Raw genomic sequence first — 12,442 nt, 5'->3', positions numbered from 1 at the left:
TTTTTATTTAGGTTTAGAGGGCTTTTTTGACATATATTTTATGAAAATGTGGAAGCTTGTTTTTATAAAAAGGAAAAACAGTTTGGGATATACACTGCTGGAAACGAGTCTTGCAAAACTCTGTTGGCCATTGCCCCTCTGGAACTGAAGTATTCTCCAACTATCCATGAGCTTGGGGAAAAGAATCACACTAGAAAGTTTGTTGCACAGATTGCTGATCCTTGTTCTGCTTCTATTGCATCTCTTCCCATCACCTCATGCTCCAGGACAGCTAAGAACAACTAAACTTCCCCTCACCCAAAATATTTGCAAAGCCTGCTGTTCCAGGAACAGACTGCTTCAGAGAATTCTGGAATGTTCAATTCTTCATCTGGATCATGCCCAGCTCACTGATTCTGGGAATAGAAATTAATCCTTCTCAAGTGGTCATGGTTTTCCAGGTCTGTTTTGGAATTCCACAAATTCACTTCTAGTTTGGAGGAGTAACGTCAGGAAAACTGCCAGATTTCGTCAAGAATGTCTGGATTGGAATAGTCAGAGGGAAAGTGGATTGTTCTAGAGTTCTCTGCAAGTTTCCATTCTTAGAATGTTAACTTGTGCTTGTAAATGTGTTTGTTGAACTTCCAAAGGGCCACAAAATATCATTTGGTGACATTCCTGGATATAGCTAGATTAACATTATGACTATTACCCTCCTTTAAACCTATAAGATAGTCCAAATTTCACACTATCAGGTGTTAATCCCCAAATGACCAAATTTGCCATTTGTCACTGATTACAAGTACTCCAATGAACAAAGCAGTGCTGGGGGATACACAGCCTCAGGTTACCCACCTATCTCTATTATAACAGCTAGAGAAGTACAAGGATCAGAAGATACCGTGTTTTCCCAAAAATAAGATGTACCCTGAAAATAATTACTAGCCTGATTTTTTGGGGTGGGCCTAGTTAACTCCACCCCCTGCCCCATCTGCCTTGCCTTGTGGCAGTGACACAGCATGGTGGGCTATGCGGCCTCCTGCCACGAACAGCCATGAGCAGACACAGAAGCAGGCCAGCAGCCGCATGGGTTCCTGCTGGACGGGGCTGTCAGTGCTGCCATCGCGAGGCGAGGCAGGTGTCAGGAAAAAAATAAGACATCCCGCGAAAGTAAGACCTACTGCCTCTTTTGGAGGCAAAAAAAAATATAAGACCAGGTCTTATTTCTGGGGAAACATGGTAGGAATTCTGCCGCCCCATAGGCCACCATCTGAATGACTCTCCTGCCTAGCTAAGTTACATTTTTAAAGTTATTTATAATTTTTAAGCTAAATGAAGGCAAAACTAGAGGAAAATGGAGAATTAGTAGTATGTTGAAAAAACATGCAACCTGTGCCTTTTTTTCAATCATGTTTTAATACCTTTCACATGTATGTTCCATACATATATTGCTAAAAAGATGAGATTTCAGAGTGATAGCAAAGCTTAACAATAAAGATACGGAGCTGAGATTGTCAGAAATGCTTAGTCAGGCTGCAGTAAGCAAATATGTCTTTAGAATACTATAAATGTGGAAAATTACTGAAGTCATAGGAAAGTATCCATACTTCTTTAATATGTCCCCATCCAAATATTTTGGCAGGATAACTGAATTTCCTGCTAGATGATTTATTGAATAGGAGATGCCTATTATATCTCATCTCCTGCAAGAAAAGCTACAAGATATTAGATAAAGAGCAGATAACATGTCACTCCATTGTTATGTGACGTCCAGCTTGCTTCCATTTTGGGAATTCCATTCAAATTATTCTTGATTCCAGTTTCCATTTTGTTGTAATTATCTGAAGGAGAGGAGCAAACAAGAAATCAGTTAAATTGTTGCATATTTATTCATTTATTAAATTTATCTGCTGCCTATCTCATTTCGGAGTGGCTCTGGGTGGCCTATGCTGACCCTTTGAAAGAAGCATGAAGCTACTTCTGTGTATCCCCTTCTTCCATCTGCTTAAACATTTCAACAGAGACAAAAGTCAGCCACATCAGCTCACTCAACCTCATAAAAACCAGGTGGCAGTAGTAGGAAATCACGCTAACAAATTCCTTAATTACACCCATTTTCATTCTTCTTTTTGCAAATACTTTTTTTTTTTGCAAGAAGGCTTTAAAGGAACAAGCAAATGTCTCACAGAAATGTATTACTCACCCAGGAATAAAACACCGTATTGCATTCAGAGGCCTGGTACGAAAACAACATCTTCTAATTAAACACTCTTCTTCTTCTATTCCAGGATATCCACAATTCATTCTTCTGCTTGGAGCTACATTGCAATTCCTGCCTAAGAAAAGTATAGAATTCAAGTCTATAGAAATGGTTTAATTTGTGTTTAATACAAAGTGATGTGGAACTATAAGTTTTTTTAAAAAATATGGGCAGGCAGTCATACCACTAAAATATTTCTTTGACTTCCAGGTGAAAATTCTTCATAGGCATATTGTAGAACTTGTGCGTCCCAAGCATAGAGCACTCACCTCAAATCTGATGCCACATCTGAATTGACACACCTCAAGGGCATCAGGTTGGAGAAGGAATACTTAGATTTAAATTTCATACAGCTAATGCCACCAAATTCTAATGTTCGGTCTTATCACTCTTAATTTTTACCAAATTAAGCAAAAAAAAAAATATCTATATCTAAGACATCTAATTGACTGATTTGACTTTTCTTCTTGAAACCTCAATGTTGGATGTAAAATAGATGTCAGCATCTGGTTTGCTGCCTCCAGAGCCTATCCAGAGTGGGTGAAGTCAAAAGTTTAGTTTTTCACTGCTATAAGAAGCTTAAAACACAAATTTCACACAAACACACTCAAAAAGGGCCACACTCCCTCTACACATGTTTGGACTTGGTCATCAACATCTGCTGTGTAAGACAGCTGTCACTCAAATGAAGTCATGCTCTTCTATCTTTGAACTCCAAAGGAACTAATTCCCAAGTTGGCCTTCATGAATGCTGAAATAACTAGTCGGCAATTAGGATGCTCAGTGGGCCAAATGCTGAGTCCTCTGGATTCCAGAAGTACCAATATCACATGGTAAATATGATATAACTACCCTGCTTTCTTATTCTTATATAAAGAATGACATTCAGTCCTGTCACTACTGCTTTCCAGGCCTATTTTTTCTCTGACTGAAAGTAATGAAATGTTTGGATAGGCATATGGCTTTCAAATGCTATGGAAGAGGAACATAATTGCAGAATGAAATATTGGGGTCACCTTAATAGTCTAAAAATTATAAAAACATTTAGAATTGGTGGATGGATGTCTTATGTGGTGATCTAGGGCTGTTCTGTGGCCCAGGGGTTAAGATACTGGTTCAAGATCTGAGTATTATGCAATGGGGTGAACTCCCATCCTTGCTCTAGCTCCTACCAATCTAGCCATTTGAAAGCATGTAAATGCAAGCAGATAAATAGGTACCACTTCAATGGAGAGGTAGCAGCGCTCTATGATATCATGCTGCCCATGTGACCATAGAAACATCTTTGGACAGCACTGGCTCATGGGCCCCTGAAACAGAGATGAGCACCGGTTCTTAGAGTCAGCAACAACTAGTGGTGTAAAATCTGCAAGGACTCCTTTACCTTCATGTAGTGGTCTACGTGGTAGTGATCTAGGTCTAATGAGTATTCTAGCATCTGTCGGAGAGCTGAATCCCAATATCAGAGCAATAGCCAGGAACCAGAGCCATTTGCAGTTCATTTTGAATGTCAGTCTTCACCAAGAGTCAGATTTATTGAAGAATAAATCTCTGTGTGTGATTTGATTTCTGCAAAGAAAGTTGCAAAGTATTCAAACAGTTTTCTACTGCTGGAACTCCAGGGGGAGAGAAGTAGTCTAATGCCCAAGTGTTTACTCTCAACAACACCTTAAGCACCTTAGAGTTAAAAGATTCCTGTATGTGTCCTCTAAATATACAAAGGAAACCATATGAAAATGTGCATCTAAATAGTCTTTGGGGTAATATGGAAGGTGTGGTACATAGTGTGATTGCAATGAAAGAAAAGAGAAGGAGGGAGGGAAGAGCTGAGGGAGGGCATAAAAACATTGTGGTGTATCGTCTGTGATTTAAAAACTAAACATAGTAATTGCAGATAAGAATTTGCCAAGTAAGTTTTGATTCAAGCTCAGCTGTGTTAATGAAATATTAATTTTGCAATGCTTCACACTTTCCTAACTGTAACCCTTGTAAGATTTCTATAAAAAAAACTCAGTTACATTATTCTCTGTATGGCTGATGGAGGAACTAAGAAAGACATGCCCATCAGTGCAGAGATCGGAGTTAAACACTGGACTTCCTAATTCACCAAGGAGAAGAAGATGAACAAGAAGAAGAACATAGGATGACTGCATAAGCACCCACCGCAAACCAATTTTTATATCCAGGAAAATTACTAGCACAAAAATACTGAATTTATATTCTTTTGATTTAATCCAGCAAGGTCAAAGAATAAAGAAAGAAAAGCAAATTTTTCTTGGCATTTGCGCTTTCTTAATGGGAAAAAACCCCAAACCTGGAAATAGAATAAAGTTCACAATTATATAGTCTTTTAGGAATTCAAGACAAAAATATATCTGAAAAGAAGAACCAATTTGTGTTACAAATATATGAAAAATTATGCCAGGCATACATTAAATGTTTGAACAACAACATCAGGTCCTCACAGATGTCATAGCATATTTAAGATAGACCTGTTTCTTGATATAAAACCGATCCAATTGGATTAAGCTGATTCTGTCAATGCAAAACAAATGTCTTAGAAAATGCTCACCTAATTCATTGTTGGATTGTATATAACTTACCTCTCTTGATATGGATGTTCAGAAATCCAGGGAGAGCTCCACACCACAGAATGAAGGTAGACATGCTCATTTATATGGTTCAGAAAGTCCTCCTTCTTCCTGTTCTAGTTCCACTAATTGGCCAAATAAAGAAATACATAGATTATCAAAAAGGGAACTGTTATATCCTGGGGCTGCTGAATTGCTCAGCAGGCTCAGGAAGGCTGCAGAGAGTCCCAGCACCTCCAGTACCTAGAAGGGTATCTTTTGCCCCCAAAAGCAAAACTGATGCAGAGCTGGACAAGCTGCTCCAGCAGGGCATCTTAGAACCTGTGGACTCTAGTCCTTGGGAAACCCCCATAATAATGCCACTGAAGACCAATGGAGAAACCCGAATCTGTGCGGACTATAAATGTACACTTAACAAAGCGCTGCAACAGCATGCATATCCAGTGCCTGTGGTTAGCCACATTCTGGCCTCCCTCAAGGGGGGGCGCCTCTTTGCAAAGCTTGATTTGGCACAGGCCTACCAACATCTGTTGATGAGGCAACAGCTGAGGCTCAGACAATTGTGACACACCGGGGAGCCTTTAAAGTGAAAAGACTGCAGTTTGGAGTTAATGTGGCTCCTGGCATCTTCCAAAGTGTAATGGAGTGAACGGTCCGTGGTATTCCTGGGATCTGCCTCTACTTCAATGATGTCCTCATTGCTGGGGAGTCATCTGTAAATTTAGCTGAAAGGCTGAGAGCTGTCTTGCTGCGTTTCCGCCAAGCAGGGCTGAAGCTGAAGCAAGATAAATGTAAGATTGGAGTCACCTCCACTGAATTTCTGGGGTTTCGTATTGATGCTGAAGGCATTCATCCTGCTGAATCTAAGCTTCAAGCAATTCAGTAGTCCCAAGTCCCAAGTCCAAAAACGAACTTCAGGCTTTTCTGGGACTCTTAAACTTTTATCATGCATTCTTTCCCCACAAGCCTGCAGTGGCTGAGCCATTACACCGGCTCTTGGACAAACAGGCTCCATAGCAGTGGACTAAGGTCCATGAAAGGAGCTTTACAGAGGTCAAGGCCTTGCTCTCTTCAAATGCAGTTTTAGTGCATTTCAATGAGCAATTGCTTTGTGCATCACATGTGATGCATCCCCTTATGGGGTTGGGGCTGTGCTTAGTCGTCTGAAGGCTGATGGGACACAAGTTCCTGTGGCCTACTATTCAAGGACCCTGTCATCTGCAGAGCGTAATTATGCTCAGATTGACAGAGAAGCCTTGGCCATTGTGGCTGGCATAAAGAAATTTCATGATTTCTTATATGGCTGCCATTTTACAGTCCACACAGACCATAAGCCTCTGCTGGGTTTGTTTACAACAAACAAACAAACCCCACACATAATCTCTCCTAGAATGCTGAGATGATCAATTTTTCTATCAGCATATGACTACACTTTGGTGCACAAACCTGGCAAAGAAATGGGCCATGCAGATGGCCTCAGCAGATTACCTCTACAGCAGATAAAGGCTCTTCACATTCTCTCCAATCAGGAATTGCCTGAATCTCCCCTCAATGCTAGGGATGTGGCTGCAGAAACTGCCACTGATCACACGCTCACACGCGTGCTGACATGGATGTTGTCATGATGGCCTGACATGTGTCTTGGTGCAGAATTCCAGAGCTTCTGGCAAAGGAAGCACGAGCTTTTCACTTTCAAGAGTTGTCTGCTATGGGGTAGCAGGGTAGTGATCCCAGCCTCATCGAGGACTAGAGTCTTGCTCTCTCTGCATGAGGGACATCCAGGAATAGTCCAGATGAAAGTGCTTGCATGCAGCCATCTCTGGTGGCCTGGGCTCAATAAAGAAATCGAGACCCAGGTTCATGGGTGCCAAGTGTCCCAACAGTCAAGGCCTGAAATGCCTCAGGCTTCTGTACATAGGTGGGAGGAGACACATGCCCCTTGGTTGAGGGTTCATATCGACTACACTGGGCCCTTTCAGGGGTAATTCTTCCTTTTCCTCGTGGACAGCCATTCCAAGTGGCTAGAGGTCGTTCCTGTCTCCTCCACTACTACTGCTAGGACCATACGGGTGCTGAGAGGAATCTTCGCCTCCAATGGGCTTCCAGACATCCTTGTCTCCAACAACGGACTCCAATTCACTTCTGAGTTTCAGGCTTTTCTACAGGCCAACTTGATCTGGCACGTTACTTCAGCACTGTTTCATCCACCAAAGATGCTCTCAAGAGAATCACTCATGGCAGCTGGCATCACAGGTTAGCTGACTTTCTTTTTTGCCAATGCACCACACCTTGCACAGCCACAGGAAAGAGCCCAGCTGAACTCCGCTGGGGTCACTGCCTCATTACAAACCTGGACAGGTTGCACCCAGACCGGGTGGCTTCACAGGTGTCACAGCCACGGGCACCTAGGAGACTACAGGTGAGCGATCCAGTCTGGACAAGGAATTATGGACCTGGATATATCTGGGTCACAACAGTAGTATGCAAGATCTCTGGGCCACTGTCATATGAAGTGGGCTTGGATGATGGTCGTGTGATCTGACGTCACATTGACTAACTGCGCTGGAGGCTTCCCAACAACACTTCCGCTCATGGCTCTTCTCTCAGGGGGGAGGAGGACCACAATTACTGTCTCCAGCCAAGTGCTTCAGCTATTGCTCCAGAAGGGGGTTTGCCTGGCCAAGTGGACATTCACAGGCTTCAGCTATTGCTCCAGAAGGTGGGGTTGCCATGGAGGCGGCTCTTCACTCTGGCACCTGTGGCACAGACACTGGGGCAATGGGACATTGGGGTAAATCGGCTACTCAGGCCACTCCAGCTGCTGGTCTTGGGCTCGAGGGACAGTGCTCCCAAAGGAGTCCATTGTGGACTTGGGGAATTCCACCCCACCACTGGACTTGGGAAATTCCACCCCACCAAGGAACTCTGGCTTGGATTTAGTGGATCCAGCCAGTCAGCAGCTGGGTCAGCTGGGTCTTTGGGGCAATAGGGTCCTGGTCTGCCTAGCCTGGTAGGCCAGCTGGCAGGCCAGGCACACACACCGGCCATAAGAAAGTCACAGCGGGCCAAGGGTCCACCCAAACATCTTAAGGACTATGTGAGGTTTCTGTCAAGCCTGAGGGAATCTTGCTAGTTCTTTTAAATGGAAAACAAACACTCAAATGAAGGGGTGTTATATTTCAGTGTATTAAACATTTTGCTGTATTCTTGTACATATAAAATGCAAGATTGGGTCTGCCTGTGTGCAGGCGTAATGTGTTTAACAATAACAAATGCCAATTGAACACACGTATATGTTGTTTCTATAACAGTAAGGGTTACTTATTGTTTTATCCAGGGGGGAGGGGTGTTATGTCCTGAGCCTGCTGAATTGCTCAGCAGGCTCAGGAAGGCTGCAGAGAATCCTGGGCAGACCACGTGGTTCCCGGGACCAGATAGGCTGTCACCAGTCTTGTGCACATGCGCAAGGCGCGAAACCATCCTTGCGTTGATTGGTTGACGCTGTCCTTGCAAGGAGACTATAAAAGGCCTGCATGCCATTTTGTTACTGGTTTGTTCTGTTGCTGACTTGCAATAAAGAAGACTGCTTTTGTGTTACTCGCTTCATTTAAATGCCCTTGACTCGCGAACAGAACAACAACCATATGTAATAGATTATTGCAGCAACATTTCTTACACCTTGTTTAATGTCTTAGATAATTATCCAATATGTTTGTGGTCACAAGAACCCATTGTTCCCCTTATTCTGTTCCTCCATTTTTGAGCCATGAGGAACAATGCCTGAAAACTGCTCTTCATTTGAAAGTTCCTCAGGTGAGGAAGAACCAGCTGAAGAAATAGGTTTGTATTGCTCTCTCATATTAGCTTTGCTTGTTCTAGTTCATTCTGACAAATATTTTGAGTGCTTCCTGAGAAGAACTTGAAAGCTTTATAATGAGGTCTTTATTCATCTCATCCTTTAAAACAATGCTCTCTCTGACAGCAAGAGGCAGGTTTCTAGAAATTCTGTACTTCATTCTTACATTACTGTAAAATATTCACAACATGTTACATAAATTGCCATTTTATCATTCATCCATTGGCTTTCCGTAGCTCTGGATGTGTCTAGCACCACTTCACCTTTCAAGTTCTTCTTGTGGTAATTATCTTCCACAATCATATATATTCTAAAAATGTCATTTACAAAACGAATATTTACAATAAATAAATATAAGAATAAGTCAGTAAATATTTAATCAAATCTGATGATATTGTATCCAGACGGCTATAAAGAAAAGATTAATAATTGGCAAACTCCATTAAATTAAGAATTAAGTAACAGGGTGAACATTTTGAATGTTGCTTTTATTTTCATTTTCTATTCTTTCACCAGAACTTCCTTTTGCAAGAGGATCTTACTGTGATTTGACTGCAGACTCCTCTAAGAGATTCAGGGGGCTCATTATTTAGCCAGCCAAAGGCAAAGTCTCCTCTAACCATTCTGCTGTCCTCCTTCATCAGACAGGCCACCCAATCACTTCTGGAGATCATATCTGACTTTCTAATAGGTTTCTACCTTTTATATGACCCTAAGAATTGAAATTGAAGGGTTTGGGGAGTGGGTGGGACCATTCTCATGAGAGCAAAATCAATCCTTTATCTTTTAAACTGTAGCGTCTGAAGAGAGACCTAGTTTTCCACCATTCATTCCTATTGCATTATACAGTCCCCCTAACCTACCCTCCCTCCCTCCCTGGTAGAAGGTGGGAAAAAATTTGAGGTAGAGCATATCTGGACTCTCAGTGCTGGAGGAATTAGCTTGAAAATTTGATTCTTGGGAAAGAATATTCACACACCAAAGATTCCAGCCCCCCCCCCAAAAGGAGCCTGGTGGTACCTTTTCTAAGAACTTTTTATTAAAAGGTACCTGGTGGTACCTTTTCTAAAAACGTTTATTAAACATTTGTTATTAGTGGCAGGCTACTTCATAGAGTGGCTGGACTGATACAGGATTTAAACTGGGTGGGATGGAGGGGAAGAGAGGAGGAGATAAGTTGGTTGTGTAAATGCTGTTTATATGTGAGACAGATTGCAAGCACGCATCAATTAACATTTGTGGCATGTTAAAAAAATCATGCTGGGAATTCAGATTGTGTGAACTCTTTTGATGTATATGAGTTCAACAATTTTTCACTCTGTGCTTAAAGCCCTGCTTTCTCAAGCAGTAAGTTGGAGGCTTGCTATAGAATATCCTGGAAGATTAGAAGGCTCTGATATTATTTTTTTATGCTTGAGTCCTTGTGTTCATTAATTTTTTTGTGCAAACGTTGCCCATTTGTTCTGTGTAGAATACAGAATGGCCCTGCTGGCAGCTGATGACAGATATCCCATTGAAGGAACAGCTTGTAACGGTACTTGTAATCTTGAATATATATTATTGGGGCTTGTGATAGTGCTGTTGTGGTGTAGATTTGGGGACAAAGGCTGTGTTGCAGAATCTGGTTTCCATCTTGGCAACATGGTCGTGTTCTTTTTTGTTGCTTGTGAGCATCTGCTTGAGGTTGGATGGTTGTCTGTATGTAAATATGGGCCTGCTACTCAGTGCGTGGTCGATACATATATTCAGATCACTTCTTTACCATTTCTACTTTCAGTATCCTCACAAACCCATGCTGCTTACATGGCTGCACAATAGGTCTTCTGCAGATGGTAACTAACACTGAGAAAGAGAGGGACTTGGTAGGTGGGGAAGACGTTGCAGGTTGGGTAATTGAAGAAGTACAGGAGAAACTTCCTCCTTGCCTCTTGATTTCCAAATTGGGTGAAACTGCTGCCCCAAAGCAGAGAGAGTTCTGAAATTCATTCGTTCGTTCATTCATTCATTCATTCATTCATTCATTCATTCATTCTCTGCTGTTATTTAAGATGTCAGAAGCTGTTTATCATTGACAAGGATTTATAGTAAACTTCATAAAGCATACTTGATGGTCTATTAGCACAAACATTTATGTTCAGTTTGTTTTGCATGATTTAATAGCATATTATTTAAGTGGTATATTTCTAATTACAGAAGCCCATCACAAATGAAATTTCCAGTTACAAAAAGTTAATGTCTCACCTATAGGCTACTACCTGGATATCAACACAAGAGGCAAATTTATAGTGCATTCATAAACATAAAAATATTGCTTTCTTATCATCATGATTGCCTTTAGCAGATGTAAAGAAGTGATAAAATCTGTAATTAAGTGTTTATTATTAAGATGCAATAATGTATGACAGAACCAAAATTACTACAGCACATGGGATAACATTGTGCTTGAATAGTTCTGTTGAAAGCACGCTCTTTGTGAAAGCTCCTTCCTGAAGCATCATTTTAACACTCTGAAAAGGAAGAAAACGGAAAAAAAGTCAAGCTTTTTTCAGCTTTTCTCTCTTATTTCTATTTCTATCAACTCCCCAAAAAAGTAACAACACATATTCTACTAGGACCATAACTGCAAGTTTTTGTCTCTGAAATATTTATCACACTAATTTCCTTCTTACTCTGATGCTGGTTTCCGTCCCAGTAAGTTAGAGCCTCTTTTGTCTGCAACATTTAGAATTGGCTTATATCAAATCTATTCACATCACAACAACTGAACGAGGGTCCCTTCCAATTGGCTTTATGTTACTCAGTGTTTTCCAGTGTTGTGTCCGGCACTTACACGGGAAATTGTGTGTATATGTTCAAAAGTCAAATATGAATCCTGACATCATCACACAAAGTCCATGATTTGTAGCTAGTCCTCAACTTACAACCATTTGTTTAGTGACTCTTTGAAATTACAACAGCACTGGAAAAAGTGACCTACGATTGGTTTTCACACTGGCAACCATTGCAGTGTCCTCACAGTCACGCGATCAAAGTTTGGGCACTTAGCATTTGGCATATATTTAGCACATGGTTATCGCATATATTTAGCACATGGTGATCACATGACTCCAAGACAGTTGCACTGTCCTGGGGTCATGTGTTCACTATTTGCTTCCAACAAGCAAAGTCAACTTAATGATCACATGATTCACTTAATAAAAGTGGCAACAAGGTCATAAAATGGGGAAAATCCACTTAACAACTGCCTTGCTTAACAATGGAAATATTGGGCTCAATTGTGGTTGTAAGTTGAAGACAACCTGTACATACTAGCATATAAAGTTAAGATGCAAGTACAAAAAGTTGGGGTTCAGAACATCCCATTGCAGTACACCTTGCATCACAATTTGCCCTAGACACACATGCCACTCATCTGTAATGGGCTGCAGCATTCAGAAGACCAAAAGCAGAATCAAAGTTAGTGCTCTCATTGATATTTACCACTATGGTCCTTAACCCGGTATCGGTTTCTCCCTTCAATCTCACCTCTCATTCCACTTTAGGAAGACATACATCACTGCCTGCAATGCTGGAACTGTTCTCAAAATGTAGATATAAAACTGAGGGTCTTAAGTGAATCTAGCTGCATTCAGAATCATAACCATTGCTTTCTGATGAAAGCAGCCAGTGCTCTGTGTCAGGGCTCTCCAAACTTGGCAACTTTAAGTTTTGTGGACTTCAATTCCTAAAATTCCCCAACCAGCTGGCTGAGGAATT

The 12,442-nt window shown here is 41.3% G+C and overlaps 1 protein-coding gene across 1 annotated transcript in view; it reads right to left on the bottom strand.

Annotated features, from left to right (window-relative positions):
- Window positions 1–12,442, bottom strand: part of LOC120319305 — a 39,040-nt gene that overhangs the window by 10,319 nt on the left and 16,279 nt on the right. The window contains exons 11-13 of the mRNA XM_039368036.1: window positions 11,104–11,193; window positions 10,928–10,941; window positions 8,858–8,996 (exon numbers count right to left, since the gene is read on the bottom strand). Of these exons, the coding sequence (XP_039223970.1) occupies window positions 8,858–8,996; window positions 10,928–10,941; window positions 11,104–11,193 (243 nt within the window). The remainder of the gene's footprint in view (window positions 1–8,857; window positions 8,997–10,927; window positions 10,942–11,103; window positions 11,194–12,442) is intronic.

Source organism: Crotalus tigris, unplaced genomic scaffold (genome assembly GCF_016545835.1).
Source record: "Crotalus tigris isolate CLP2741 ecotype Arizona unplaced genomic scaffold, ASM1654583v1 scf7180000017601.7605149639:7615979, whole genome shotgun sequence".
NCBI classification, from domain to species: Eukaryota; Metazoa; Chordata; class Lepidosauria; order Squamata; family Viperidae; genus Crotalus; species Crotalus tigris.
The sequence above is the reverse complement of the archived record's forward strand: the minus strand, read 5'-3'. Positions and strand labels throughout refer to the sequence as shown.